Source organism: Lodderomyces elongisporus, chromosome 1, assembly GCF_030384665.1.
Source record: "Lodderomyces elongisporus chromosome 1, complete sequence".
NCBI classification, from domain to species: domain Eukaryota; kingdom Fungi; phylum Ascomycota; class Pichiomycetes; order Serinales; family Debaryomycetaceae; genus Lodderomyces; species Lodderomyces elongisporus.
The window spans coordinates 1472289-1498778 of NC_083673.1; the positions used below are offsets into that span (position 1 = coordinate 1472289).

Below are 26490 nucleotides of genomic sequence, written 5' to 3' on the forward strand. Positions count from 1 at the left end.
GCCGCTACCTTGCGTACAAAAATGGAGGTCAAGCCCCTCCTACACCTTCTATTTCACTCAATGCTTTACATTACTTTGCCTTGCTTTACTATTGCTTTACTATTGCCTTACTATTGCATTATTATTACTTCCATCTCTTCCCTTTATCACATCTTCTCAGCCAGTCTACTACGTTTTGTCTCACATTAGTTGAGAATAATCTTTCAATATATCTTTCATATGGGTATTTGTAATCTTTCCCCTCCGAGCTTTCTTCTGCTTCTTCTCTTGCTGCTGTGGCTGTTTGTTCAAAAGGGCTGGATCGGCGCCAGTTGGTTTCAAGCCTTGATCTATTAGCTTTTGATATAAGGAGTCTGGGTCAGGAAGCTTAACATTTACCCACATATCCTTAAACTCGTCACTTATAGTGCCAAGCTCGCCGCCTGCATTTGCCCATACTAGTCGCGGTGCATTCTCCTTCTTGTTCCTCAACACCAATATTTTGTTCTCGGCTTCTAATTTGTCTATTGCTTGGACACATCCGCTCCATCCATCCTTCAACTCCTTCACTGAGATACCCTTTGATGTAGTTTGTTTTCTCAAGAACTCAAGCAAATCATCGGCACTCTTGATATTGTGTAGCGACACATACTCAAAAGTTCTTCCAGTGAACTTTACTCGATCAATTTCCTTTAATAATGGTAATAACGTATGTTCTATGTCCACAGCAAGCATAGATTGTAGTTCGGCAATGCTGACTGGATGATCCTGCTCCTTGATATACTCCACGGCAAGGTGTAACTGTGTGGATAAATGAGATCCAGATGCATTGTTATGTGTGATTTTTTGACGCTTATACAGCTCTGCGGGTGATTCGGGCTGCAAAAGCCTCTTTGATGACCCCATCTCCCCTGATGATGCTGCTACTGCTGCTGTCGTAGATTTTGATGCTGATGCTGGTGTTGATGTGTCGCCATTAATATGTGGTGAATTATTAGATGGAGACGAAGTATCTGGTTTCGGAGCCGTGGCTTTCCTCGCCACTGCCACAGAGGGCCCGCTCTTGATCTTATTCTTAAATGCACTAAGTTGAGCAGATAGATTCGACATTGATGATAGCTCTGGACAATTAGTCTTTGTTGTGAGAAAAAGCAAAGAGGAAAGAAAAAAAAAATCGAAAGGAAAGATCGTGTTTCCATATGGTTGAATCGAAGCTCTAATTGTTCCGTTTGGTGCTTCAAAAGAATGCAAGTACGTCAGTAGCGTCGTTGCTACCAGATGTTGACTCCTTTCTAAAGTTCAGAGAATCTAATGCGACAATAAAAAATTTCTGTCGATGAGAGAAAAATATTGCACCAACCTCTTTTCTTTCTTCTTCTTCTTCTTCTTCTTCTTCTTCTTCTTCTTCTTCTTCTTCTTCTGTAACCATGGTGTGTTGAATGTTTAATGTCATCGTTTAGTTAGCGTTAACATATGTGCTACAGATGCTTTAAGCTTTCGACGCTACCTAGATGAATATAGCATGACTTTGGGAGAGATCCTGATATCGTGACTCCAGCTTAAAAACCATTGCGGTTAGAGGTCGCCGCTAACTTTTATTCTTATAAGGTTAGGTCTGGCTGATCCATGAAATTGTGATGACCTGAAGACTGGGACATTATCCTTCTTTGTTGTTATATTTTGTTTCCAAACAAAACAAAAAAAACTCCTTTTGAAGTCTGTAGAAAAGTCGTTCTAATGGAAATGAAGAAAACAAAACAAAACAGAACAGAACAGAACAGAACAAAGGAGAACTTTGCTACTTGGCACCCAAAATGATAATGAAAGAAAAGGAGAGGAAAGAGAAATAAAGAGTATCAAAAAATTGATTAAAACATGTTGATCTTGCTATACAGATCTATGTATTCATGCTAGGTAGTTCTCGCCCATTCTTCCTCTTCTTTCCCTTTCTCTAGCAAGCTCCTCCTCTTGTGGGGTTAATAATTCATTGCGAATGATTTGATTAGCTAATTTACATCCCGTCTCTGTTCTCAAATCAATCTCTTGAGCCCATATTAAATTCTTGTACATTCCAGAGTCTGAAAAGTCAATCACCAAATTCAAACGAGAGTCTTTTGTGGGGCTATACCTTCCTTCGCCATTACCGCTGTTGCTATACGAATCTGCCCCGCTTGTGTAGTTGTCGTCGTCAAAACTCTGGCTGTTAAGCCCTTGTCCAAAATGATCATCGCTTTCTTCTGATGCAGTTTCGTACGTGAGCAAATTGATAAGAAATTTTTCAATCATCAGACGATTGAGCCAGATCATTGATGACATATTCAAGTACAGCAAGCCACCAAACACTTCTTCGCCTGCCAACGAAGATTGGAAAGCCTTGTGATAACGGCCACGCCTACCGTGTACAGTTGCAATTGCCGACAAAATCTCATGCTCATCAACTTTCCTTAAATAGTCATGATTGATTGATTTCAAATTCAAATCTGAAAGGAAAACCTTGCCATCTCCTCTTTTCAAATATGAGATGTCCGCAATCATCGAAGGCAGCGGAGGCAACAAGCTATTGTATTTTCTTATTGGCTTTGAGAAAGTCGTCATGGAGTAAACGGAGGATGCCGAGGATACATTCATTTGCCGGGACCTGAAAAAGGAGCTTTTAAAGCCCTGAATCTGTCTCAAATTGTCTTTGCCGTTGATTGTGGAGGCGTTAGCTGATGATGTTCCACCTATTGGATCAGCTTCACCATTGTGGAAATTCATGCACTGGTCAATCCGGTGGACTAAATCACGAGGGTAGTTGTTTAGCAAGTCGAAAGTTTGGAATTTGGATGCTACTTTTCGCGAGATCTCATAGTCGGTGGACAACGATAAATTACCAAGATTCAAGCTCACTACATTGGGACACAAGTTGATTATGTGCACCACATATCCAACTGGCACATCTTTCGAGCTGGCATAATTGAGCAAAAACTTGTTAATAGTTGGATGCGGCGGCGAGGCAAATCTGGCAGATTTAGAGATATCGTCCATTTGCAACTTAAGGACTTCGAGCCGTGGCCTTGTCTTTTTACCCGAATTCTTTTCATTGAATCCGCTAAATGACTTGCTTCTTTTGCGTGCCTTGAAATACTTGAAGGGCTTGGTTAATCTCTTGGGTGATGATGACGAGGATGACTTATGCGAAGAGTTTGATTTGGACGAAACCACGGAAATTTGTGACGAGGAGGCAATCTTCATCAATGGTGCGGGGTGTACTGTGTATAAAGGATTATTCTTAAACTTCCAGTCTCTCCAGCCAGCCAAGACTCTGTTATGGCCAAATGGTTTGGTAGATGCAGACGACAAAGAAGGGTTTGGTATGTTTTCGGCTTCATTTGCATTCGCACCTTCTCCTACCCCGTTAATATTGTGGTTGTTATTGTGGTTGTTATTGTGGTTGTGATTTTGGTTATGGTTATGCTCGTCTGCTTCTCCAATTGCAGACTCCTCATTCTCATCGAGGCCCGGCTTTATGTCGGATAAGTCGATAGTCAACACGTATTGCCCCACTTCTGGGTTGCATCTCAAGTATGTCACAAACTGAGCAAGTCGAAAGGTCGAAGAAAACGACAAGTTTGCGTAGTAGTAAGGTTTGGCTAGCTGGTAAAATAGCTTACAAGTGAGCAAACAACATTTGTAATCTTCCTTGTTGTCGATAAACTGAAAGATGTAGTTTAAGATTTCAATTGGCAACTCGGTAACATGCTTGATTTTTGGAGCTCGATGTGGGATTTGTATAGATTTTAAAGTTGAAGATTTAGAAAGAAAATGGTTGGCAAATATGGTGCTTGACCTCGATATGGATTCAACTTGCCCTTGTCCCTGTTGTTGTGCCCCGTATCCGCCTGCACCCAGAGGTGTGGAGGAATTTAATAACGACCCTGATGATGAGGATGAGGAGGAGGAGGATGATGCTGAAGCTGAAGATGAAGAAGTTGTTTGGTTAACATTTCCAAGAAGGTTGTTGTTACTCAATTTGAGGGTAAGACTTCGACCAACATCGTTGAGCAAAGACCTATATTTCATTTTCAAATGTTCATTAGAAGTAGAGTGTTCCTCTGTCTGACTTTTCAGGTTAGTGTTTTTTGATTCATTTCTTCGCCTATTATTTCTGGTAAAGATGGTATTTTTGTTCTTATTCTTGTATTGGTTGTTGTTAGTCGTCGTAGTAGTAGTAGTATTATTATTATTCATAGTATTGGTCATCCTGTTGTTACGAAACACAGATTGTAGTAAATTCAAATCGTTTTGGGTTAGTGGAACCAATTGGTGAGACCTGTAGTCATATCTTGCATTGGGGTTCAATAGTGATCTATATGGTGGTAAATGGTGATGAAAGTCAATTGACTCAGCACTGATCATCTCCATGGTGCTTAGAAAGTTATCTCTCAATCAATCTTTGGAAAGTATCAGGTTATTGATTTTTATCAAGATCCTCGCTAGCTTTCGTTCAATACCGAATCAAAGGCTGGAGTGTGGAGTGTGGGGTGTTCAAGCGTACAAGCGTTCAAGCGTGTAGATGTGGGGAACCTTGTGCTGATTGAATGAGGTGATATTGGTAGTACGACAATATACCCAAGGAAGTAAATAGTAATGTTTATAATTTAGTGTGTGGGGGTAGTGGTTGTGTTTGCTGCTGAAGCTGAAGCTGAATCTAAATCTAAATCTATCTCTAAATTCGGACCTGGGTGTTGGACTTCGATATGGAGCTGAATAAAGAAAAGTGTGGCGATAGATGTAACACTTTGGTGTTGGTGAGATTCTACAAATTGAGACTATTCAAAGATATCAGTAAGTGAAAGTTGTCTCGTGTAAATTGAGTCTAGATTGCTCTTCCCGGGTGTTTTTTATTGTTTGATTCTTCTAGTTTAAGTTGCACTCGAGCGTGGCTATGAGCTCATGTAAATTTACAAAAACTAAAAAATAAAAAATAGAAATAAGAAAATAAACTATATAAAATAACGATATGGAATAAATAAAAAAATAAATAAATAAATAAATAAATTTTGGTGGGTGGGTGATAAACTCCTATTGTTGTTGTTGTTGTTGTTGTTGTTGTTGTCTCACTAAAAAATGTCCTATCTCTTATCTCTGGTTCCCTTTTCAACGCAACTTCGGCTGACCCATTTATAACCCAGAACTTAACCTACAACGATCTACAACCAAGTGCAACTTACCAAGAATCACAGGTCTTGGGAATTGACTGAGACTGATCAGATGGTGTGATTTGTACCTTTCCCTTGTTTTGTATCCCCGAATAATGGTAGTAAAACCATCAATATTGATGATAGAATCTCTACTGAATCATAATGTTTTAAATCACATACATATGGTTGCATCCAAATGCGTGTAATTAAAAAACAATAAATGTGCAGCTGACAAGCCTCTCTCTATTTTTCTCTCTATTTCTCTCTCTCTTTAACCACCCCCCCCTCTCTCTACCCCCTCTCTCTACCCCCTCCTCGCCTTTTTCTAGCTCATTTCCCGTTCTCTGTCGTTGCCAATTTTTCCTCGGCTAAACCCTTTTCCAAAGAAAGTCTGGGCCAACACCACCTCAAATCCCCCCCCAACTCCCTTCTCCTCAACACCACTAGCAGCACCTTCATGCACACACACACACACACGAACACACATAATGGACAGTGCCTGGCACGTATATAAGTAAACACCGATCCTGTAAACTCTTGAAGCTAAATCTATATAGACTTTTGTAAAACTGCATTGGCTGAAAAGTAAAAGTTTGAAAGAAGCCAAAATAGGGGAATTCGGATCTGGGTTATCCATCCCGCCTCATCCATACGCCTTATTCTAAACTTACTTTCCTTTTCTCCTTCTCTTCCCCTTTTTTTTCGCCCCACACTCACGGACGTAAGACAAAATAAATGTATATACCGAAAAATAAAAATTAAAAAATAAAGAAATTACTAACAGTGGAAATAGGGGGAAGACAGCGAGATGGGTCAGATTGCTCTGAGATGAAAATAGGGGTATGCTCAGCCCAACACACAAAAAAAAACGAACAGAGTGTTTGATCACATGATCAGAGACAAATTTTACATGTTACCAGTCTAGACATTAGACACTTCTTCAACTAATTTCCAGTAACAAAATGTCCATCTTTGATATATACGAAGGAAATTTGGAAAAAATATAAAAGAGAAAGAGAAAGAGAAAGAGAATCAAAATCAAAAATCAAAGTCAAAAATCAAAAATCAAAAATGGAAAGCGAGATGGCGTGGGGCGCTTCTGCTATAAAAACAAAACGCACTGTATGACTTTAATACACTTACTTCTCTAATTGGGTAGTAGCCAGATTTATCCCAGTATCTTTTTTGGGCAGAACCACAATATTTATTTTTCTTGCACTGTTCAGAAGCCTTTAACTTTAATTTGGATCTATTAAATCTTGTGGTCTTGTTCAAATTTCTTACACCTTAAATTTTTTCTCTCTATTTCCTCTTTTTTATTGTTTTTTTTTTTTTTTGCAACAGTTTCGTTCGAAATGGAAACGTGCTTCACATTGCCAACAGTTATAGAAAAAGAATATAAAAGAATATAAAAGAATAGAAAGAAACAACAACAAACATACTTCTAAATATGACCAAAAACACCTTCGCGAGTCATGACAATTTCCAAAAACTTTGAGAAAAGTGAATTGCGTTTATGGATGACATGTCGTATTATAAGACTTGGAAAAACCCTTTTGGTTAGTTGAGCAAACATCCAAAAATGGAAATACATTCACAAACATACACTAAGACAGCAGCTTAGCAGAAACGTTAGACACCCACAACACACGCTTAAGCCGTAATTAGAGAAAGGCTCTCACCATTCCATATTACTGACTTATGAACAACGACTATGGCCAAACATGTCCAAAAAAATTTACATTAAAAACATAATTGTTTTTCTTTTTTTTTTTTGTTCTCCCTGGCACGGGCTGAAGAACACCAAATGTCACATTGCAACATTTAACTTGTTCGCAATGTGCCCATATTTCTACAAAGTGGGGAATTCGTGCCATACTCAAAAATGGACAGATTTGGCAGAAGACAATACAATTAAGTGTAGAAAGAAGAGCATAATTAGAGGATAAGGAGTCGCATCTCAAACTACTTTCAAATCATATAGAATTATCGATAAATACAAATTTTATCCGTTACCATTAGTTAGACGCAATTTACCGTGTATTCGCAGAGAATGGCCACACTGCCGAATGCTTTCACTCAACAGATTGTGTCAGATAATTTACACCTTACATTTGAAAAAACAATTGAATCACTCAGTATACAATCGTATACAAATTCTCTTCCTTCAAATATAGTCAATTGGTAGTTAAGTATAATCGTTGGTACTAATGAGCTAGGTAGGGAAATACTAATGCACAGCAGTCGCACACTAACAAAGAGTGACATTGCTATATGACAAAATGGTGGTCCCTAGCAGGAGCAATGACCATCAAGTTGTCCACTACCCAGTATAAAATATGATCGAGAGACCCTATCCAAAAGACAAGCTAGGGGATATGCTGAAAACAAAATACACGAATGTAAAGATATCATTTCCGTTCCCATAACGTCAAAGAGCTTACGAATGAGAAGATCTCACTCCCTCTTGGGTGGAAATCTCATAAATGATACCAAATGTTACCGAAAATAGAAGTCTTACTAAAACGACAACTACTGCCGAAGTGTGCGGCAAAATAATCACTGTTGATGTGGTACAATCGGGAAAACTTTCCAAAAATTGAATGAAACACAGAATTATGGCAGTTCATATATGTTGGAAAAGCTTTACTTTGCGCGATGATTCGGTGAGATGATTACTTGCAAAGTGCAAAGAAATTGGCTTGAAAAAATTTTTACACTGAAGATAGTACGTAAACTATAAGTACTCACTAATTTTCCGAGAAAAGAAAGTTACTTTTATGTAATTTTTGTTTTCTAGATATTCCACAAGTCCGTTTTCGTGGATTGGATTGTTTCACGCACCACCAACCCCCCCCTCTTTCACACAGACAAAGTGAAGAGATCGGTACTTACGAAGGTGGAAATCGGGTATGAGGAATCATGGTTCAAGAGACCTAGAGACGAAGGGTTTGATCATTTTTTTCTGGTGTAACACCGTCTGATGAGAATTACACTCAAACTTTGAGGATAGGAAGCTCTGCTCTTTATCCTTCTTATTCGATATGGACCTGCCGAATGTTGGCCAAGCTTACCCGGACAACTGGCTTTTGCATCAGTGATCAATACCAAATTGAGCACCTTAATTGAGACAGTCGTATGATATAGTATCGTACTGCGCATCGATATTCTTTCTAAGGTGGATAGGAGAGTCATAAAGTATCCTATCATAGAAATCGACACCAAAAATTACACGAGCGACGAATGTCCAACTGTACACTGCACTGATGCCATCACTGAAAATTCTTTTGAAGAGATGCTCCAACCTGCATTTTCCGGGTCGGAAGCATCTGCGGATCACATTCAATATTTTGTTAAGAAGTGCAGTGATATTACTGAAATATTTTATGTTAAAAGTAGTAGTCCGGGCAGGTTGAAGTCCGAATCCCATGCACCTGTTCGGGTAAAACTTTGAGATAAAGATGCAGTTTGGAGGTGCAAATCAATCCCGTTAGGTAGCAAGAGATTAACAGCCTTTGAGATTTTATTAAAGACGTTATCTCGTGGACAACTTGAGTTCAGCAATGCTGTATATGGAAACCCCCAGTTCTTGATACTTAACAAGGATGGTAAGTACCGGATGTTGATTGATTTACGAGAGTTGAATAAACATGTTGAGTTGGAAGGAGGCCATCCTCAATTAACTACTAACCAATTAACTATGGAATTGCGCGGTCACTTGTTTAACACACTTATTGACGTGAAGGATTAGCCAAGAAAGTTGCAATCTGAGACCTCTGCTCGCAATTCGGCAGGATTGATTTTGAGTCCTGCCTCCAGCAAGAAGGCGAAAACCTTCAATACAACATCCATATGTTGCTTCATCAGTGCTTCCGTCCATTCGTTCACTTTCGGTCCACAGATATAGCTATATCACCCATAAAACATAACACATCCTTTGCTACCGGAGCTAAAATTCGTTGTAAGATACTGCTAAATCTGCTCACCAGGTTGATATAGCCTTGGGGAAGTACTGCATACTTCAATAGTCCTAAAGGACTGTTAAAACTAGTCACATCACTCGTTTCCGGATCAAGAGGAACCTGGAAGTAAGCGTTCTTCACGTCAATAAGCGTGTTAAACAGCCGACCGCTTAATTCCGTAGTCAATTCCTCGGTTGATTGCGGATGACCACCTTCCAACTCCACATGCTTATTCAATTCTCGTAAATCAATTAACATTCGGTATTTACCATCTTTCTTTGGTATCAAGAACCAAGGATTCCGGTAAACGGCACTGCTGAACTCTAGTTGCCCGTGGGCCAACATTTCCGATAGGATCTCAACAGCTGCCTACCTTTTGCTACCTAGCGGAACTGATTTGCACCTCCAGACTGCATCTTCATCCAGAAGTTTTATTCGAACAGGTGCATGGAGTTCGGACTTCAACCTTCCCGGACTCCCACCCTTGACATAAAATACTTCGGTGATGGCACTGCACTTTGTAACAAAATATTCAATATCACTTTCTGACGTCTCCGAGCCTTCAAAGGAAGGGTGGAGCATTTCTTTCAATGAATCTCCAATAATGTTATCAGTGCAGTGCACAGTTTCGTATTCGTCGATCATGTAATTATAGGTGTCAATTCGCCTGATAGGATACTTCATGACTCTCCCATCCACCTTAAAATGCAATTCTCGCTCATCTTTATCATTAAACTCAATGCTAAGTTGTTGTTGATTCTAAAGAGGCCATTTATACGGCTCTTGTTACTGTGATATGTCTTTATTCACCCCAACTATTTTCACCGGTGGTGATAATTCAGTCATTTTAGCCTTCAACCCTTCAATTGTCTTTGGATTTATCGAGCTCACTTGCAGCGCAGTGTCATATTTAAGTATAAAATGCTTGTTATGTATTACAACAGGGACATAGATATGATCAATGCTATTAATCCATCTATATAATTTTATAGAATGCCTTTAAAAAATCTTTTTGGTATATAGTTTTTTTGCAATTACAAAAACACACAACGCCCTCATGTCCCGAATCTTGCTACAAGAGCTACTAAGGCTTGAATTCGTTCTTGAAACCATCAATCACTGCATGAACGCTTCAAGGACCAAAACTTAGGCTTCTGGTATTTTCTCTGACACTTTCAAAGTATATCTTTCTTCCTTTTCTGTCATCTAATTTACTCTCTTTTGTGAAATTCACGTCTGCAAGAGTTTTTTAACAAACCAAATGTAGCATATTGAACTCCTTTTGCCGGCTGCAATTTTTTTAGGATTCTCCACCACTCATTCAAAATTAAATACCTTATTAGCTTTGCTTAGAATACAAATAAACATAGCTATTCAACACAAATCCAAATAGTGATGTTAATTCTCAGATGTCTTCAAGAGCCTTGTTCACCAAAGGATACTGAACTGGACAACAAACTAAGTTTGGGACATTCGATTAAGAACAAATACACATGTTTTTTTTCAAATAGCTCGTGCTACAACCCATTTAACAATTATTTCTTTTCAGACGCTGTGTAACACAATACCGTATCTGAAAATAGTGGCAGAAACTTAATCAAAAAGCAAATTGCATTTACACTCGTAACGATTCTATTGCCAATAAAATACGATCTATTTACGAGTTAAATTTCAGAATCTCGATTTACAAATTTTCAATCTAGACAAGACAAACCGAAGTTGCCTGAGATTGTGCAATAAAAAGAGGCTCTTTAGAATACATTCACCAACACTTAAGCTGAGTACCTGGAAACAGAGAATGATAAACCCCCTATAAGATACAAACCTTCCATATACACCAAAATTACGAACCGATTCTTTCAATCAACCCTGAAGTAAACAACTATATTTCAGATGTTCTGACCACCATATAGCAACTACACAGCAAAAATCATGAGATACAATTTATAACCAATTCTCCATTCTACATAAACTTGTTAAGGGCCTAATACAAACAGTGAGACGAAATAATTAAAAATGTTGATAGTAATGAATTCAACGCTGTAAGCACAACGAAAAGTATAGCACAGAAACACGCGCAGGCCAGAAGTTTTTCATATTATTAATTACCAATATACCTCCACTTAAAAGCAAATAAATAACTTTGCTGTAAGTAAACAAACTTCGAGCACCACACAGTTATTCACGTTCGAAACTAACCAAATATTTCTTTTAATGGCTATGAGTATTTCTAAACACCAAAGTAACCAAGCTATAGTAGTGCTCAAACATACAAGTAATTAGGAAATTTGAAGGATGCACCTGTTGAGAAGTCCACTTTTAAATCGAAAACAACCAGAAGCAGATGGTAGGTCTAATACGAGTACAACACAATTACCAATCTCGGTAAATGCAAGGACTTCTAGTCCTTGAGAATCTCAAATCCTCCCAAAAAATTGATATTTATAACTTAATCTTTATCTGCTACAAAACGAGGTATGATTGACAGTTGTAAAACAAATACCTCGTAAGTTTCTACCTCTGGTGTGTAGGCTCAATCATCTCTGCAACTATTCTGAAAGAAGGTAAGTATTTCTTGAAGGCAATAATTAGAGACTGATATAAATTTAAGGAAATACTAACCTTTTCATATACAACATATTTCACATTAATTATCAATGTTTAACCTACATGAATAGCAAAAATTTTATTTCTGTAGTAAAATAATTCATTTATGGAAAATTTCTTGGAAGAGGCGTTTGCTTTTCATTCGTTTTGTATCCGTATCCCCGTGTGATTTCAACATATTTTTGGATTTACCCTTGAAGCTTAACTCTGAAGAAATTATTGAATATTTTGGTAGAATATTTATTGGATTATAAACCCATCGATCATAAATTCGAGTAAATTATGCATTTTGCATTAGCTTTGAGTTTCAAAATTATGCATTTATTGAATCTTTGCGTAGGGGCTTAAAGTACAAAAAATTCTACTCTGTTCATACATATGATAAACTGAAAAATCAATCAGCAACATATTTATCTAGAAGCTGCTTGTTGATAAAATAGTTTATTTACTCAGAATACCAAACAAGGCGATTTGACTAATTAACTTTGAACTTATAGTTTTAAAGTTATTATCTTTTCTTTGAAATGTGGGTTCCCCAATTTGATATTGGACAGTTGCATTATATCATAACTTCTATTGAAGATAAGTATGTCTCTTGGAATTGGAAACGTTTATTTAAGCAATCTTTTATCAAGATTTTGGATGCTTTCATGGGTGGTAACGGTGTGAAAATAAAGTAAATGTTAAGTAAGTTGATAGATTTATTTCATTAGAAAGAGAGATAGTTAGGAAACATCAATGAACTGTAAGATAGTTGTTTAATGTATTTCAATTCTCTCCAAATGTCATCATTTTTGAATTGAATAATTCGTTGCTTTTTGTATAATAATCTAAATATTTAGTACTTGAATGAATCGCGATTGATATGCAGCTGAATTTTAAGCTGTTAATTTATTTGAATTAGTTTTTAAATCGATTATGATGACGATGTCATAGTTGTGATTTTGCAATTGGAAACTTTAATTCCTATCAGTTCGTTTTTAATTCTATTTTATGTTTTTGGTTATTTTGTTTTTTGGGTTACTTAATACGTTGCAATTTAGTTGTTGTTTTGTGATGATTCGGTTTGTACATTTTTGAGATGAGTTGGTTGTTCGTTCTAATTCTGCAGCAGTTATAGAGTTGGGGACTGATTTGTTTTTTTGTTCGAAATAGAGTTGTTCCTCTTTTATAGATAACAAATTATTTTTCATAAAGTTTAGAGGTTAGTTTTAAATATGCAATTACATGTGAATAATTTTCATCAAACTATTCTTATATACTATCATGTTATTTTTTTAATTGTTGCCTTGCAGGTGACATATAGAAGTTTTTCTTGTTACAAATGATTTTAATTTTAAGTTGAAGGGAAATTAATTACTTTAAGATTGTGGAATATATTATAGTTTTGAAAATGCAAGTAGTACTTCGTTGTATATAGATTTACGATTTGGGGTATGAGCTTAAGTGTACAGTTCATCTGAAAGGTTTTTCGCATTTTTTCATTTAGATATATCATGGTTGTTGTTTTATATTTTGGTGTTGGTAGTCAATTGGTAATTTTCTGATATTTGGAACGTTTTGCTAGTACGGTTCCCGAAACGAGTTTCAGGTCTTTCTAATAGTATGGATGGCTCAAAGACATTCGATAATTTCTTTGTCGATGCATTTTATCGAACTGAGGGATGCCAGTGCATCATCTAGATGTAGATCACTTTTCGCATTAAATCATATTTACATTTCTATATTCACACCTCATGTGGAGTGGAAATGTTATCACTTTTCAACTCACATTGACGGACTAGAAATTCAACAACTGTTTCATGGTGTAGTGCTGCAGTGTGGCAATATCCGTGAGTTTAGCTTTTGTAAAAAAAATTTGTTCTTTTCTCTGTTTCATTGTTGAGGAATTTTAGTTGCATGTGCGTTTACGGTAGGTCAATTTCTAACATCATTTATCAGACGAACTTTGATGTGAGTGCTGCAAGGATATCTTGTGTTGTTTACTCGTTATCTATTTTCCAGAAGCATATAGAGCAGTTGAGTAGCTGTTGTTCTTCCGAAGCGAGTTTGATTCCCAGAGCTTTAGCTCATGCAATACTGATCCGTTGATCATTTCACCCTTGTTGTGCCTTGATATTTTCATGATGAACAATTGCGTGGGATTATTTACTTAGAATTTGGTTGGTATAATGAAAACTGTCCTTATGGTGTATCAGTTTTTCAATAGATTTTCGAATAGGAACGGAAATTCTATTGTCAGTTGTTTATAATAATAATAATAATAATGATGATGATGATGATGATGATGGTGGTGGTGTTAGTCTTGGTGGTTTAGCTGGCGAGGACAGTGGACAAATGAGGCAGTATTGCACCTCGTGAGTACCGATTTCGTGAGCGATGCGTGGTATATCATTTCTTTCGTTGTGCTATATTGTGTTGTTTCCTTTTCAAATGCTTCTGCTATCATCTGGTAACTGGTATCATTGATTTGTATAAGCTTTGTGCTCTACCAGTCTTGTTTTGTGGATTGTGTGGTTTATTTTCTTGATCTTTTTGAAGTTTTAAAGGTTTGCGATATTTTGCAATGTATCAAGTATGTGAATTTCAAGGATTTGAACTGCGAAAAGTGGTGGGGGAGGAGTAATATTCGTGTATCCAGAATAGGCCATTCAAGCGGGACTATTCGGACTTTTCCGTAATTGATATAGTTATAAGTAGAAGGAATCTATATCCCTCTCGGCTACTACCCGATGGGTCCATGAACTAGCACACATCAAGTATCGTATTTGTAGCTTTGTAATTCAAAAATAATATTGGTGGAGACAAGTAAGTTTAACAGGTCTTTACTATGGCAAACCGCTTTGAAGAATCTATAACTCGTGTCTTGAAAAGAGTAATGTTTCTCGCCTTACTTGTATATGGGATTTAAGGTACGTGTATGAGTCCGACCTGGTCGCATGCAGGCTCTGTATTCGAAGCTCCAGAATAAAAACGTCCGTTGTTTTGACCACCATACGTTTGTAAGTTGTTGCTCTTCACAGTTGCAGAGAAATGGGGGAGAGGGGGGCTTATGCTGGTTGCAAAGAGAAATTTGTCAACCATAAAACCGTGTTCAAGAAACATCGTGTGTGAATCAAAGGAACTACAATGTATCGATCGATGAAAAACTTATCGAGACTAATTATGTCTAGTTGCAACAAACAGAAGAAAACCAATTGCTTCAATTTGAGATAGTTCCCAGTGCCTATTTCCAAAAAGATATAAATGAAGAAATGAAAAGAGAGGAACAAAGAAAAAAAAATCACTTTAATTTTGAGGCATTTCAACGCCAAAATGGCAAAATAAAATTAACATTAATTGAGTTGAACAATTCATCAAGTATCTAAAATGACTAAAGTATCGATCAAATCTGTATCTCTACCTTATCGTGTTTGTCTTTTACACACAATACGATCAACATCAACAAACTCCGCTATTAGTTTACTCCACGTCGTCGAATTTTTGGTCAACCAAGTCTGGAATGTCCTCGTTAGCTTCTTCAGTGGCACCTGCCTCACCAGCAGCACCGAAATCTTTAGGGTTCTTACCGGCTTGGATTTGCTCTGCCAATTGTCTCAAGATCTCAAGGTTCTCAGCTCCCAATTGAGGCAAGATTTGAGGAATCAATTGTGTAATGTTCTTTTCTTGTGGGTAACCAGTGAAGGCAAAAGTGTTTGCAGCTGGAGCACCTTGCACACCAACTCTGTTGAAGTGCAATACCTTACCGTCGTCTTTGAAAAAGTTAGCTTCTTCAACACCTTCAATCTTAGTAGCCTTCAATTTACCCAAGGTCTCAATCAATTTGGTGTCATCTTGTTCGGTCTTGACTCCCTTCTTTGCTTTGACTCTTGATCCTCCAACCTTCTTGGCGGTAGACTTTTGCAATTTAGCTAATTTTTCTGGATCCACTGGCATGTTGTATGTTTAGTTAGTTATCGTAACGTCGTAAAGTCGAAGTTTAGAATATCCTATCGCTTTCTTCTTCCTTTTAATATTTTTTTTTTTTTTGCCCTGAGGCCAAGTCGTTGAAAAATTTTGTGTGAAAAATTCTTAGGGAAAATTGAGATTTTGGTTCTGGAAATTGGCGGCGGTCGCACGACACGAAGAATCAACAAATTTTTTTTTTTTCCTTTCTTTCTTTCTTGCTTTCTTAGCATTTAACAAATGCTGAAATATACAGGAAAACCAAGGTTTGGGTGTGAAGAGATGCCGTCCTGCCCAATAAAGTCATCACTACACTCGAGCTCTGTGCAATGAGAAACTTTTTGGTACTCAACTGGTTATTTTTCTGTATACATAGAGTTGATAGTCATCCAATCAATCAACCAATCAATCAACCAATCAATCAACCAATCAATCAACCAATTAAGCAATTAATTAATTAATTAATTAATCGTAGAAGATATTTATCGAGAACAGATAAATTGGATAAAAATAAATGAGATCATCATCAATTCACCTTAATTGCATAAGTGAGATGAATGACGAGACAAAAAGTGGGTAATTTTCAGGTCCTTGTACGTGGTTCCAATTACATTGCTATGTACACATATATATATCTCCACTTGGATATGCAGTAAAGTCATCTGAAGAATAGAAGCTGCTATGGGAGAGAAAAGAAAGCACATTGGAGTCAAAGACCTAAATTGTATTTGTAGTTGTAATTATTGGAAGCCTCGAGCAAATTGTATAATCACATTTACTTAACTGCAAAGACTAGAGAGTGTATCAAAACGCAACTTGTACACCTCAAATACCGTTGTTCTTTGGTTTGACAAGGTCGTACCTTGACAACTTTGAATCAATCAACTGTAACTCAAGGAGAAAAAAAAATCGCGGTTTGTAGAATTAGAATTCTTGCATTTTTGGTGTCAGAAAAACAAAATAACCAATTATCCACAGCGCTGTGGGAAATTAAAAACAAAGACAAAGAAGTTAAAAAAGATAAAGAAGATAAAGAAGATAAAGAAGATAAAGAAGACAAAGAAGACTAATATCTCAACGTAAATGGTATTTTTACTGACATCTGAGATTAAAGGCTATGTACAAAGCCGCAAGTTCAAGAACTATATTCCAGACTGGATTGCTGCTTGCATTTTATTTGCATATTTCTTCCTTATAGCTGAACATGCACAACCATTCAATCGCCAGTTTTCACCATCTGATTTGAGCATACAACACCCCTACGCAGTCGAGGAGCGAGTCTCAGGCATGCAATGTATAGCTTTGGCTACACTTGTGCCGTCATTTGTCATTACAGCTGTCACTGTTTCAAAAGTGTACTTACGTTCGAAATCAAAGGAGGATGCATTACATACATTGCAAGTGGCTATTTTGGGGTTGGCAATTGCAATTAGTGTAACGGGAACTGTCACAGATATCTTAAAGAACTGGATAGCGCAACCCAGGCCTGACTTTTTGGCTAGATGCGGGATAAAGCCTGAATTGAACAGCGACAAGCTCTTGGATATTTCGTCGTGTTCTGCGCCGTTGGGCGCAAATGTCTTGCTTGATGGATTGAGATCGACCCCATCCGGTCATTCTTCCATAAGCTTTGTTGCGTTTGCGTACTTGACGCTATGGATCCTTGCACAGTACAGGTTAATATCCAATTGCCCCAAAAGTGTCTATAAATACATCCTTGCCGCACTTCCGCTATTATTGGCTACATACATAGCATTGAGCAGAACCCAGGACTATAGGCACCACTTCTTTGATATTATATTTGGGTCATTGATTGGCTGCATTTTTGCTTGGCTTGTCTTCCGTCTTTATTGGGAGAATTTGACTAGTGAGGAGTGCGAAATGCCGCGCAGTAGATTGGAACAGGCTGAGAACGATACTATCTTACCGTTATAGGCGTACATTTTTGATAGAAGAGATAAAGCAGTGCAAATATAATACAAAACTTTATACGTGTATGTAGGTCTGGAGAATGCTTTGCACCCAATTCTTTCCATTCTATTAAAAAAAAAAATTTCCAAGTGTTAATATGTGTGTGTGTATGTGTGTGTGTATGTGTGTGTGTATGTGTGTGTGTATGTGTGTGTGTATGTGTGTGTGTATGTGTGTGTGTATGTGTGTGTGTATGTGTGTGTGTATGTGTGTGTGTATGTGTGTGTGTATATGTGTGTGTATGTCTGTGTGTATGTACATATGTGTAAAGGTAATAAGCTCTGAAACGGAAATGTGAAACAGTTACACAAAACCACTTTTGCAGCAGAGGGTCTTCCACCTGCCAACTACATGCAAATTAATTTGTAAACTAGGAGTATAATACTTTGAAACTGTTTTCAAACTACTCGAAAACAAATTCAAAAGACTGGACTATGGGTATATCTAGCGATGATTTTCCATATAAAATACATTTAGCTTACAGAGAATGTTGATTACATGGATTTGTAGATCTCACAGGTTTCACTGATTGCACTGAAAGCTTACATTTGCATAATTAGAACCAACGAATAGACAAGGACAACTTCAACAAAAACCATAACAACCATAATAATCGCAATCAAATGATTACAACAACGATAAGGAGAACAGCAATTTTGGGTGATGAGCCTACATGGTTGTCGAGTAGAAGTACGGCTACTCTGGAAACTAGCACAGTTGCCACGGAAGAAGACGTAGTAGTCGCAGTGTTGTTGCTGCTGCTGCTACAGCTGCTGCTGCAGATGCTGATTGAGACCATAGCACCTGAAAGTGATACCCAACCCACTACCGATATAAACAAATTTGACCTGGACTATACTACCGAGACTTCTCGAGCTCAACCCACGATGTCTCAAGAAATGAATCAGAACAACTTGGCTGAAACTTTGGCAGCAGATGCATCGCAGAACTCAAAGAAATTGCAAAATGGAACAATGCCAATATCAAAATCAACACAAGTTGGGGTTGCAGTTGGCGTCCCCATTGCAATATTTGTTATATTTTTTATGGCCTTGGGATTCTGGTATTTTCTCAGATTGCGCAAACAAACACAATCTGCCAATATAACTAGGATAGAAGGCGAGCCTAAAAGATTTAATTTTGACTTTGTTGAGAAATCAGAACAAAGCACAGATACTGGTAATGAGAAACCATATGCCGACTTGTTTTCCCCAACAAACTACTTAAAGACGGCAAAGGACCTTGAACTGTATCTGCACCACAAACCATTAAACTATGGTGCGAGTATCAATATCAATAACAATAACAACAACGACAGCAGCAGCAGCAACATCGACAACATCGACAACATCGACAGTCTGAAGGGGGTTTTCAAGCGTCTAAGCATGTGGGCAAAAAGAGACAAACGACACTCAAAAGCAGGAGAAGATGTCGAGGTACAGCAACAAAGAACATCCTTGCCACACTTATCAACCAACACAACATCTACCAGTCCCACCCTGCTTCGAAAGTTTCATTTGACCAAAGGAAAGAATAACTTTATGGCTCATGAAATAGATGCAAATAACAAAAATGATAAGCAAGAAAGAGGAAGAGAAGAAGAAAATGGAAAAGGAAAACTGAAAGGAAAAGGCGATGCAGTCAGCAATGATTTTACAGGGCGAGAAGTTCACTTTATGGATTCTCGCGATCTGTCACAGTTTCCTGCTAAGAATAAAGTCGATGCGTATGATAAGAGTGTCTATGTGGTAACCCGAGCCTACCAGAGCCAGCTTCCTGACGAGTTATCAATAAAAGTTGGAGACAAATGTATGATCATGGAGCAATTCGAAGACGGGTGGTGTAAAGTCCGTTTATTACAAATGGCTGGTACAAACCGATCAAAAACTGACAAAATGGGACTTGTACCTAAACTATGTTTGCAGAACTATATATAGGTAAATGACAATGCAACAGTAAAGAGTAAAAAAGATTAAGCAGAAAAGATGTGTGTTGTAGGTTTTCTTTTTTTTTGTTTTTTCTTCTTCATGGGAAGGTTGGGAAGGGGAGGGAAGATGGTTGTTTCCATTCCTTATTCATTCTATTTTCTCTCTATGTATTCAGTATCGCCTTACGCTGCCGTTATTGAATTGGTCGCTGTTTTGCGCATATGGGTGTCTAGGTTCTGATGAAGAACTTTGCAGCAGCGGAGGCTTCCTATACACGTTCTCTGTAGATCCATTGTACGAATATATAAACCTGGGATCATCGTAACCACGAAGATTTGGGTCTGCTGGAAGGTGGTGCTGACCGTGATTGCTAGCTTGTGGAACGCCATTTTGATAGCCTTGGTTTTGCATGCGTTGTTGCAGATGATTAGCCCTTTGCTGTTGGTAAGGAGGCATATTTGAAAAGTTTTGTCCTCCCTGTCCCTGTACGCGTCCGTGACTTGACAGACCTTGCTGCGGGGTCACGCCCGATGAAGTTGCTAATGCTGCTGCTGGAGCCCCGTGTGGAGGAATACGCGAGGAATTCAAAGTTTGATTTGGTGCAGACCGCAGTGCAAACTGATTACTAGCAGAAGCAGGAGCAATACCTTGTTGCACAGGTCTAGTGGACATTGGTTGAGAGTATTGTGAGTTCGTTTGCGTAATTGGTGCAGTTTGACCCAGTTGAAATGAATTCTGCAGCGAGCTATGGTATGGGCGGTAGTTTGTGTTTCCTTGCATTTGCATTTGCATCTGTCGTGGTTGTGACTGTGGTTGTGACTGTGGTTGCTGCTGTTGTGATTGCAATTGAGAGTATGGGTGAGATTTTGGTTGCGATTGGGAATACAATTGTTGTTGGTGAGCATTCGCTGGGCGTGACAGGTTATAATTGCTTGAGCCCATGTTTTGGCCAGTTTGAGGCAAAACATTACTGGTTTTATTTTTCTGGTTTGCACTGGGTGAAACCGGGTATTGCAACTCATTTCTAGGAGGTGCCAATTTAGATTGCTCGGATACATTAGAAGAAAATTGTCCCACATTGTTCTGGGACGAGTTTGGAGAGGAAATGTATCTGGGCTTGTTGACCGGGTAAGGTGCTGCTGCGTTATTTTGCAAAGGTTTCCTTCCATCAGCTGCAGTAGATGCGATTCCTGAGCGATCGGTGTTTGTATATGAATTTGTATCGCTTTCCTGTGTCTTCAAGGACAGTGTTGATCCAATTTCACCAATTCTACCACCAAACTGGGTATCTTTAGAAGGCAGTGGATTTGGCGACTCAGACCCAAGACCATAAAACGGTACCTGCTTTGGTTCGACATTTTTGTATTGATCTCTTAAATCATTAAATTGGGCCATGGGTGAAACAACTGACGAGTAACTGATATTCCGCTCCTGGAATCCGGGAACTTGTAAACTTGCCGAAGAATCGGTAGTTTTTGAGTATCTATTTGAGTTCTTCGCGTTATCACTTGAGTTTGCCAAAACATCGTCATTGTTGTAATCGCTGCCATCGTCATCATCATCATCATCATCACTAAATAAACCATCGTCGTTGGTTGGATAAGCATTCTTATTCGAGTTCACATTCGCATTCAAATCCATCTGTCGCATGCTCTTTGGTAACTCGCTTTCAATCAATTGTTCTTCTGATCCATTCAAAACTTCGTTTCTTCCTTGAAAATCGTCAGAAGGTGTTTTTAAATCAGAATATTTTTGGTAAATCTCTGCAAGTTGAATCGATTTGTGATGTTGCTTTGACTGTTGTGGGTCTAATAGTCCGGCACCACCAACACTACCAACACCACCAACACCACCAACACCACCAACACCACCAGCACCACCAGCACCACCAGCACCACCAGCACCACCAGCACCACCAGCACCACCAGCACCACCAGCACCACCAGCACCAAACGTCTCTCCGCTTCTCAACCTTTCGCCATCCCGATTAGTACCTACAGAGAGGTCATTATAGTTTTTACCAAACCCCTTTCCGCCATCTTTCAAATATTGATCATTATTCATAGAGCCCAGAGGGAAACTGGTTTGTGACAAATTCGAAGGCACTTGTTTGACAGGAGGAAACTGGCTAGCAGCTTGTCCGCTCGCTACTCTAGGAGAGCTGGACAAAACGGGGCTGTTGAGAGTGTTGACTGCACCAGTATAGCCTCGTTGACTTCCACATCCCTCGTAGCCACGATCAATTTTGCCCTTCAAAACTGACTGGATGTTGCTATTCCATGCCTTTAGGTTCCATTGAAGGAAATCGCTCTTTTCAATCAAGTCCAACACGTCCTGTAACTCCAAATAATGCACTCGGGGCAAAGTGGGCAAGCCAAATAACAACGAATCGATATCGCTCCTATTTGCTTTCAATCTTTTCGGACGGCCATAGAGTCCAAACGAGTCCAATAGAGGTATAAGAAAACGAATCAAAGTATCAAAGCCTGGTACTGCAGAGTGTTGCTCAGGCATAAGAAACACTGAAGTTTCTCTAAAATCTTCGGCACTTTTCTTGCTGATTTTTGTAGACAAGGACGGCGAGATGAAATTGATATAACCTTCCATCTTGAGCATAGTAGAGTGGTCGATCAATTGGGGAGACTGTGGGTATATTGCTGTAACCGCTGTTGCGTTTGTTATCACTGCCACAAGACCCTTCTTCTTTTTCTGTTCATTTTCGTAGAACAATATTCTTCCTGCAGTGAATTGTTTTCTTTTCAATGTCGATGGCTCAACAACAGCATAGCACCTTTTCCAGGGCATACCACTGCCGTATCGTAAACTAACCCAATCCTCGTGGTCGAATCTTTTTTCCGCCAAAATCGTTCTAATATCCGAAAGTCTTGATCCTCGTGCGGAAAGCAATGCGCCAGTGTATGCTTCCTGTAGAGATTTATACTCGTAGTTCGACAATCTTAATGCAGCGTACCAATACGTGAGGTCTTTGTAAGACTTGAACTGCAATATGTATCTGTTCTTCAATGTTGTAGATACAATGATGACGTTATCCAAGTTTTGTTTGGCAGCTGGCAAACTTCGCATTGCGTTGTATATGGCATCGGTAAAGTTCAAATAGTTTGGCTTTGCTGAAAACTCCAGTAGTGCCTCGGGGTTCTGCTTGAACTGCGCCAAGTTTGCAGCGTCCCAATACGCAAGCTGGTTACCGGTCAAAATACCATATATCTCCTTCCATTCACGATCTGCTGGCTTACCATCGCCATTCAAGTCGTAGTACAACATGAATATACCTTCATGGTACCTTCTATGTGACTGTGAAGACAACAAGGTAACAATGGGTACTAACTCAGGCGAAAGTCCATCGTGGTCGGCAGTATCAAATGTGCCATTGCTGGGTATCCTTGACACATTATCACCTGGCAAAGGCGAACTCTGTCTCGACGAAATTCTGTTTTTGACGATATTCATGGTCTCAAGATTTCATGCAGTGTATCAATGAGTGGACAGTTTCTTTTAAAGATAAACCAGGCGAGTACAACACGTTGTTATTATCGCTTTTCTTTTGGTTTATGTGTGGTTGTAGTTGTTGTTGTTGTTGTTTTTTTTTTTTGACACTTGCAAGTGCTTTGAGGCTGTGGATTCTTTGGGGCTGTGAGTACTTCAAAGCTTTTGGGGCTGTGAAGTTAGTGGTATATTAGTAATAAAAGTAGAAGTGGGAATTTTTTTTTTTTGTCCGCAAACTTGATCTTTAGTTTATTGTTCGAATCGCTTGATAGAATCCAAAATCTGCTTTTTGTGTGTTTTTTTATCGGATACCGTTTGGTCTTCTTGATTTTTTTGGTGATTCGCTCGTTCGTTTACTCGTTCGTTGGTAATTCCTTTCTTATTCTCTTTCTTTCCGACTTTCTTTTTATAAAAACACTCAAGTACTTACCAGTAATGATTTGTTTACCAATTTGTTTTCCGCTTTGCCTTTCCCTTTCTTGTTGACTTGGCCCTCTCCCCAAACTCATAAATATTTTTTTTTTCTTTTGGTCAACAATGCTTGTCTTGTTCTTATTATTATTTTTTATTTATTATTTATTATTATTATTATTTTATTATTTATTATTTATTATTTTTTATTATTGATTAATCCCTATATGTCTTTTTCTGGAGTAAAAATTTCTTTTCGGTTCTCTTTTTTTGACCTTGGCTGTGTCTCGCATTAAATTGCAGTCGTGTTGTTATTGACATTGCAACACCAATGCATGCTGGATCGCGCAGAGAAAAGGAAGGGGAGGCTTTACCCAGCTTTACTTCACTTTACCTTGCTTTGCTTTGCTAGATGGGCTCTTCATATGGCTTACCATAGTAGATAGAAAAGGATGGAGGGAAGAAGCAACGTTCATTATAAATCAGTAGCTGTTAAAACATTATGGGGGAAAAAATAATTATAATGTCGAGAAATAGCAAATAAAGAATTTACATGTTGCAGGTGGAAGCAGACCTAATCAAGTACAGCAAGTCCGCTAATGGCAATAACCACAACTTCACTAAGTACTTCTAAGGGAGTCGAACTTTAAATGCACTTTCTTTCTTTCCTTTCTTTCTTTCTTTCTTTCTTTCCTTCTTTCCTTCTTTCTTTCCTGTGGTTCATGTTGTTTGTCCCAGTCAGCACTTTTTCCGTGCCTTGCATCCACTGCTTCTACCGTTACCCCGCGTTCGGTCATACAAAAAAGGGATTCATATCCGAATCGGTAATTTACGGAAAAACTTTGATTACGAGTCAAATGTGTTTCTACATATTGAGATACATAGAGTAATGTCTTATAAGTGCGCTATTTATTTGACAGTAATTGAATGTTCAATTAAAAATGATGAAAATGATGAAAATGAATTAAGACTATATGAGGGGGAGAATGCCCATGAGTAAAAAATAAATGAAGAAATAAAGGTTTTTGCAAAGATATTAATCTTCTGGCTCCTGTGCCCTTAACACGCGCAATAACTCGATTCCCTCAAGCAACTGTTTCTCGGCCTCGCCCAAGTCATCAAATTGCAAAGCGGAATTTGCAAATTTCGTATGCTTTTGTATCTTTGCAATGGCTTCTTCTCTATTCAATATCTCATTAATGTTCTCCTTAGTAATATGCTTTTGGTGTCTCTGAGGTACCAGCAGCTGCTCCAGAGTAGTCCTTCTAGGAGTAGGTTTTGCATTGCTCAGAGATCTTCGTGACTCTTCTAATGACGGACGTGGAATCACGTGGATCGCATTGGTTTTGTTTATATTCAGCAAATCTTGGTCTGGTAGGTATGTTGGTGCCCCTGGTAGTTCAAATGGGTTCTCATCTTCGTCATCACGAGGTTGAGAATGGGGAACACCAGGAAGACTTGTCGCTGGTTCATTCCCTTTATTATGTGCCTCTTTTCCATCACTATCGCCATAACCTATACCAGTATCATGCTCGTCGTTAATACCATCACCTGGAAAAGTGTCTTTGCTACTATGGGTATTGCCTAACAAGTCCAGTGTTGGAGGTGCTGGCAACTTTGTAGAATAATCATCATTGCTCTCTATAGCCTTATTTTGTCGTTCAAGACTCCCTTCGTGAGCTCCAATTTCATTTCCCTCCTCTCCTTCATCCTTTTTGTTTGCGTTATCCGCTTCGTCTGTTTCGTCAAACTTATCCTCATCTTTGAGTTGCGTTGAAGGCAATGATTGGTCACTGCCTAAATTGGCAATTTCATCATCCAACTCCTTCTCTAAATCAGCATCGTTTATAGGAGCCAGGTATACAGTCGGTACCTCATTCTTAATAAGCCTGGTCATATGGTACTTCAATGTCTTGACTTTTTGCTTATTCAACTGCTCAAATTCACTCCACGAATTTATCTTGCCTCCCGTATACTTGGCATACTCAAGAGTATCCTCGGAGTTCTTGAAAATATCAAACAATGCAAAAAAGTCCAACGTGGCTTTAAACTTGGCCAAAAGTGGCGCTTTCTGTTCTGCTGTATAGTGATTTAACCCAGCAAGACAAGAATTGAACAACTCATAAACAAATTTCAAAACTACTCCAAAAGACAAATTCTTATCCTTCAACACTGTATTCAAGTTCTCATCCTCTTCGCTATTCTTTGTCGCCTCCGTATCTTCCAAGAGCTTGATTGTTAATCCTTCGTTTGCTTTGCTTTGCAAGTGCAATTTCTTGTCTAGTATATGCTGAAGAACTAATATCTTGCAATAAAAACTTATCACGGGCTCGATCTCATTAAGCTCGGCTGCCCTTTGAATATACGATGTAACAGTTTTGTCACTTTTGAGTTCCTCGGGAATATCAGTTCGGTCAATACCCATTGTTGTTACTGTTGTTGTTGTTGTTGTTATTACTTTCTGTGGCTGTGTTGTTTCTTTTTTTTTTGGCAAATCCAATTGATGAGCGTATATATGAAATTGTATATTTAATTGTAATTGTACCTGAGTGTGTCTGTGTGTCCGTATTTGAAAGTGTGAATCTAAGTCTGAGTCTGATTCTCTTGAGTTTGTGCAATTGTTATCTCCAATGGTGGTTTTTCCCGTGGCTGTCGCGCTAGAAAATCACCACGCCATAATGTTGGGGGGGGGGGGAAACGATTAACAAAAAGATAAAAAAAAGGAATGTTTCTCCTCGCACTTCCTCCTCACACTGACTGAAATTCTCTCTTAGAAGCGATTTCCTTTAGATAGCAAAGAATTGTAAATGACTTTTTCTTATACATACAAACATACAACACACACACACACACACACACACATATACACACAATCTAATAAACACTCCCTAGCAAGTTATTAAGCTTTAATCTTTGGATACAAAAAAGAGAGGATAAAAAGAAGAAAAAGAAGAAAAGAAATCGTCAACTTAGTGATAGTATAGGAAATTGTCTGGTTAT

The 26490-nt window shown here is 38.4% G+C and overlaps 9 protein-coding genes across 9 annotated transcripts; 3 read left to right on the plus strand and 6 right to left on the minus strand. All coding sequences in view use genetic code 12, as the record gives it.

Annotated features, from left to right (window-relative positions):
• Positions 1-180: 180 nt before the first annotated feature.
• tfa2 (transcription factor TFIIE beta subunit, TFIIEB, Tfa2) lies at positions 181-1089 on the minus strand (the record flags this gene model as incomplete). Its single annotated transcript, XM_001527970.2, has 1 exon — positions 181-1089. The coding sequence occupies one exon, from the start codon at positions 1087-1089 to the stop codon at positions 181-183; it is 909 nt and encodes a 302-aa protein (XP_001528020.2).
• Positions 1090-1884: 795 nt separating this feature from the next.
• Positions 1885-4383, minus strand: PVL30_000527 (uncharacterized protein; the record flags this gene model as incomplete). Its single annotated transcript, XM_001527971.2, has 1 exon — positions 1885-4383. The coding sequence occupies one exon, from the start codon at positions 4381-4383 to the stop codon at positions 1885-1887; it is 2499 nt and encodes an 832-aa protein (XP_001528021.2).
• A 3823-nt stretch (positions 4384-8206) lies between these two features.
• PVL30_000528 (uncharacterized protein) lies at positions 8207-8913 on the plus strand (the record flags this gene model as incomplete). The annotated part of the gene is made up of 3 exons (XM_061119172.1): positions 8207-8259; positions 8352-8573; positions 8661-8913. 3 exons carry the CDS (start codon positions 8207-8209, stop codon positions 8911-8913), a joined length of 528 nt encoding a protein of 175 aa, XP_060975155.1.
• Positions 8914-9493: 580 nt separating this feature from the next.
• PVL30_000529 (uncharacterized protein) lies at positions 9494-10619 on the minus strand (the record flags this gene model as incomplete). The annotated part of the gene is made up of 3 exons (XM_061119173.1): positions 9494-9883; positions 10460-10467; positions 10616-10619. The coding sequence occupies 3 exons, from the start codon at positions 10617-10619 to the stop codon at positions 9494-9496; spliced, it is 402 nt and encodes a 133-aa protein (XP_060975156.1).
• Positions 10620-15193: 4574 nt separating this feature from the next.
• Positions 15194-15667, minus strand: EGD1 (Nascent polypeptide-associated complex subunit beta; the record flags this gene model as incomplete). Its single annotated transcript, XM_001527975.2, has 1 exon — positions 15194-15667. The coding sequence occupies one exon, from the start codon at positions 15665-15667 to the stop codon at positions 15194-15196; it is 474 nt and encodes a 157-aa protein (XP_001528025.1).
• A 1092-nt stretch (positions 15668-16759) lies between these two features.
• PVL30_000531 (uncharacterized protein) lies at positions 16760-17611 on the plus strand (the record flags this gene model as incomplete). The annotated part of the gene is made up of 1 exon (XM_001527976.2): positions 16760-17611. One exon carries the CDS (start codon positions 16760-16762, stop codon positions 17609-17611), a length of 852 nt encoding a protein of 283 aa, XP_001528026.2.
• A 659-nt stretch (positions 17612-18270) lies between these two features.
• On the plus strand, positions 18271-19584 carry FUS1 (fus1 actin binding protein; the record flags this gene model as incomplete). The annotated part of the gene is made up of 1 exon (XM_001527977.1): positions 18271-19584. The coding sequence occupies one exon, from the start codon at positions 18271-18273 to the stop codon at positions 19582-19584; it is 1314 nt and encodes a 437-aa protein (XP_001528027.2).
• A 162-nt stretch (positions 19585-19746) lies between these two features.
• PVL30_000533 (uncharacterized protein) lies at positions 19747-23043 on the minus strand (the record flags this gene model as incomplete). The annotated part of the gene is made up of 1 exon (XM_001527978.2): positions 19747-23043. The coding sequence occupies one exon, from the start codon at positions 23041-23043 to the stop codon at positions 19747-19749; it is 3297 nt and encodes a 1098-aa protein (XP_001528028.2).
• Positions 23044-24526: 1483 nt separating this feature from the next.
• On the minus strand, positions 24527-25915 carry PVL30_000534 (uncharacterized protein; the record flags this gene model as incomplete). The annotated part of the gene is made up of 1 exon (XM_001527979.2): positions 24527-25915. One exon carries the CDS (start codon positions 25913-25915, stop codon positions 24527-24529), a length of 1389 nt encoding a protein of 462 aa, XP_001528029.2.
• Between the last annotated feature and the right edge of the window lie 575 nt (positions 25916-26490).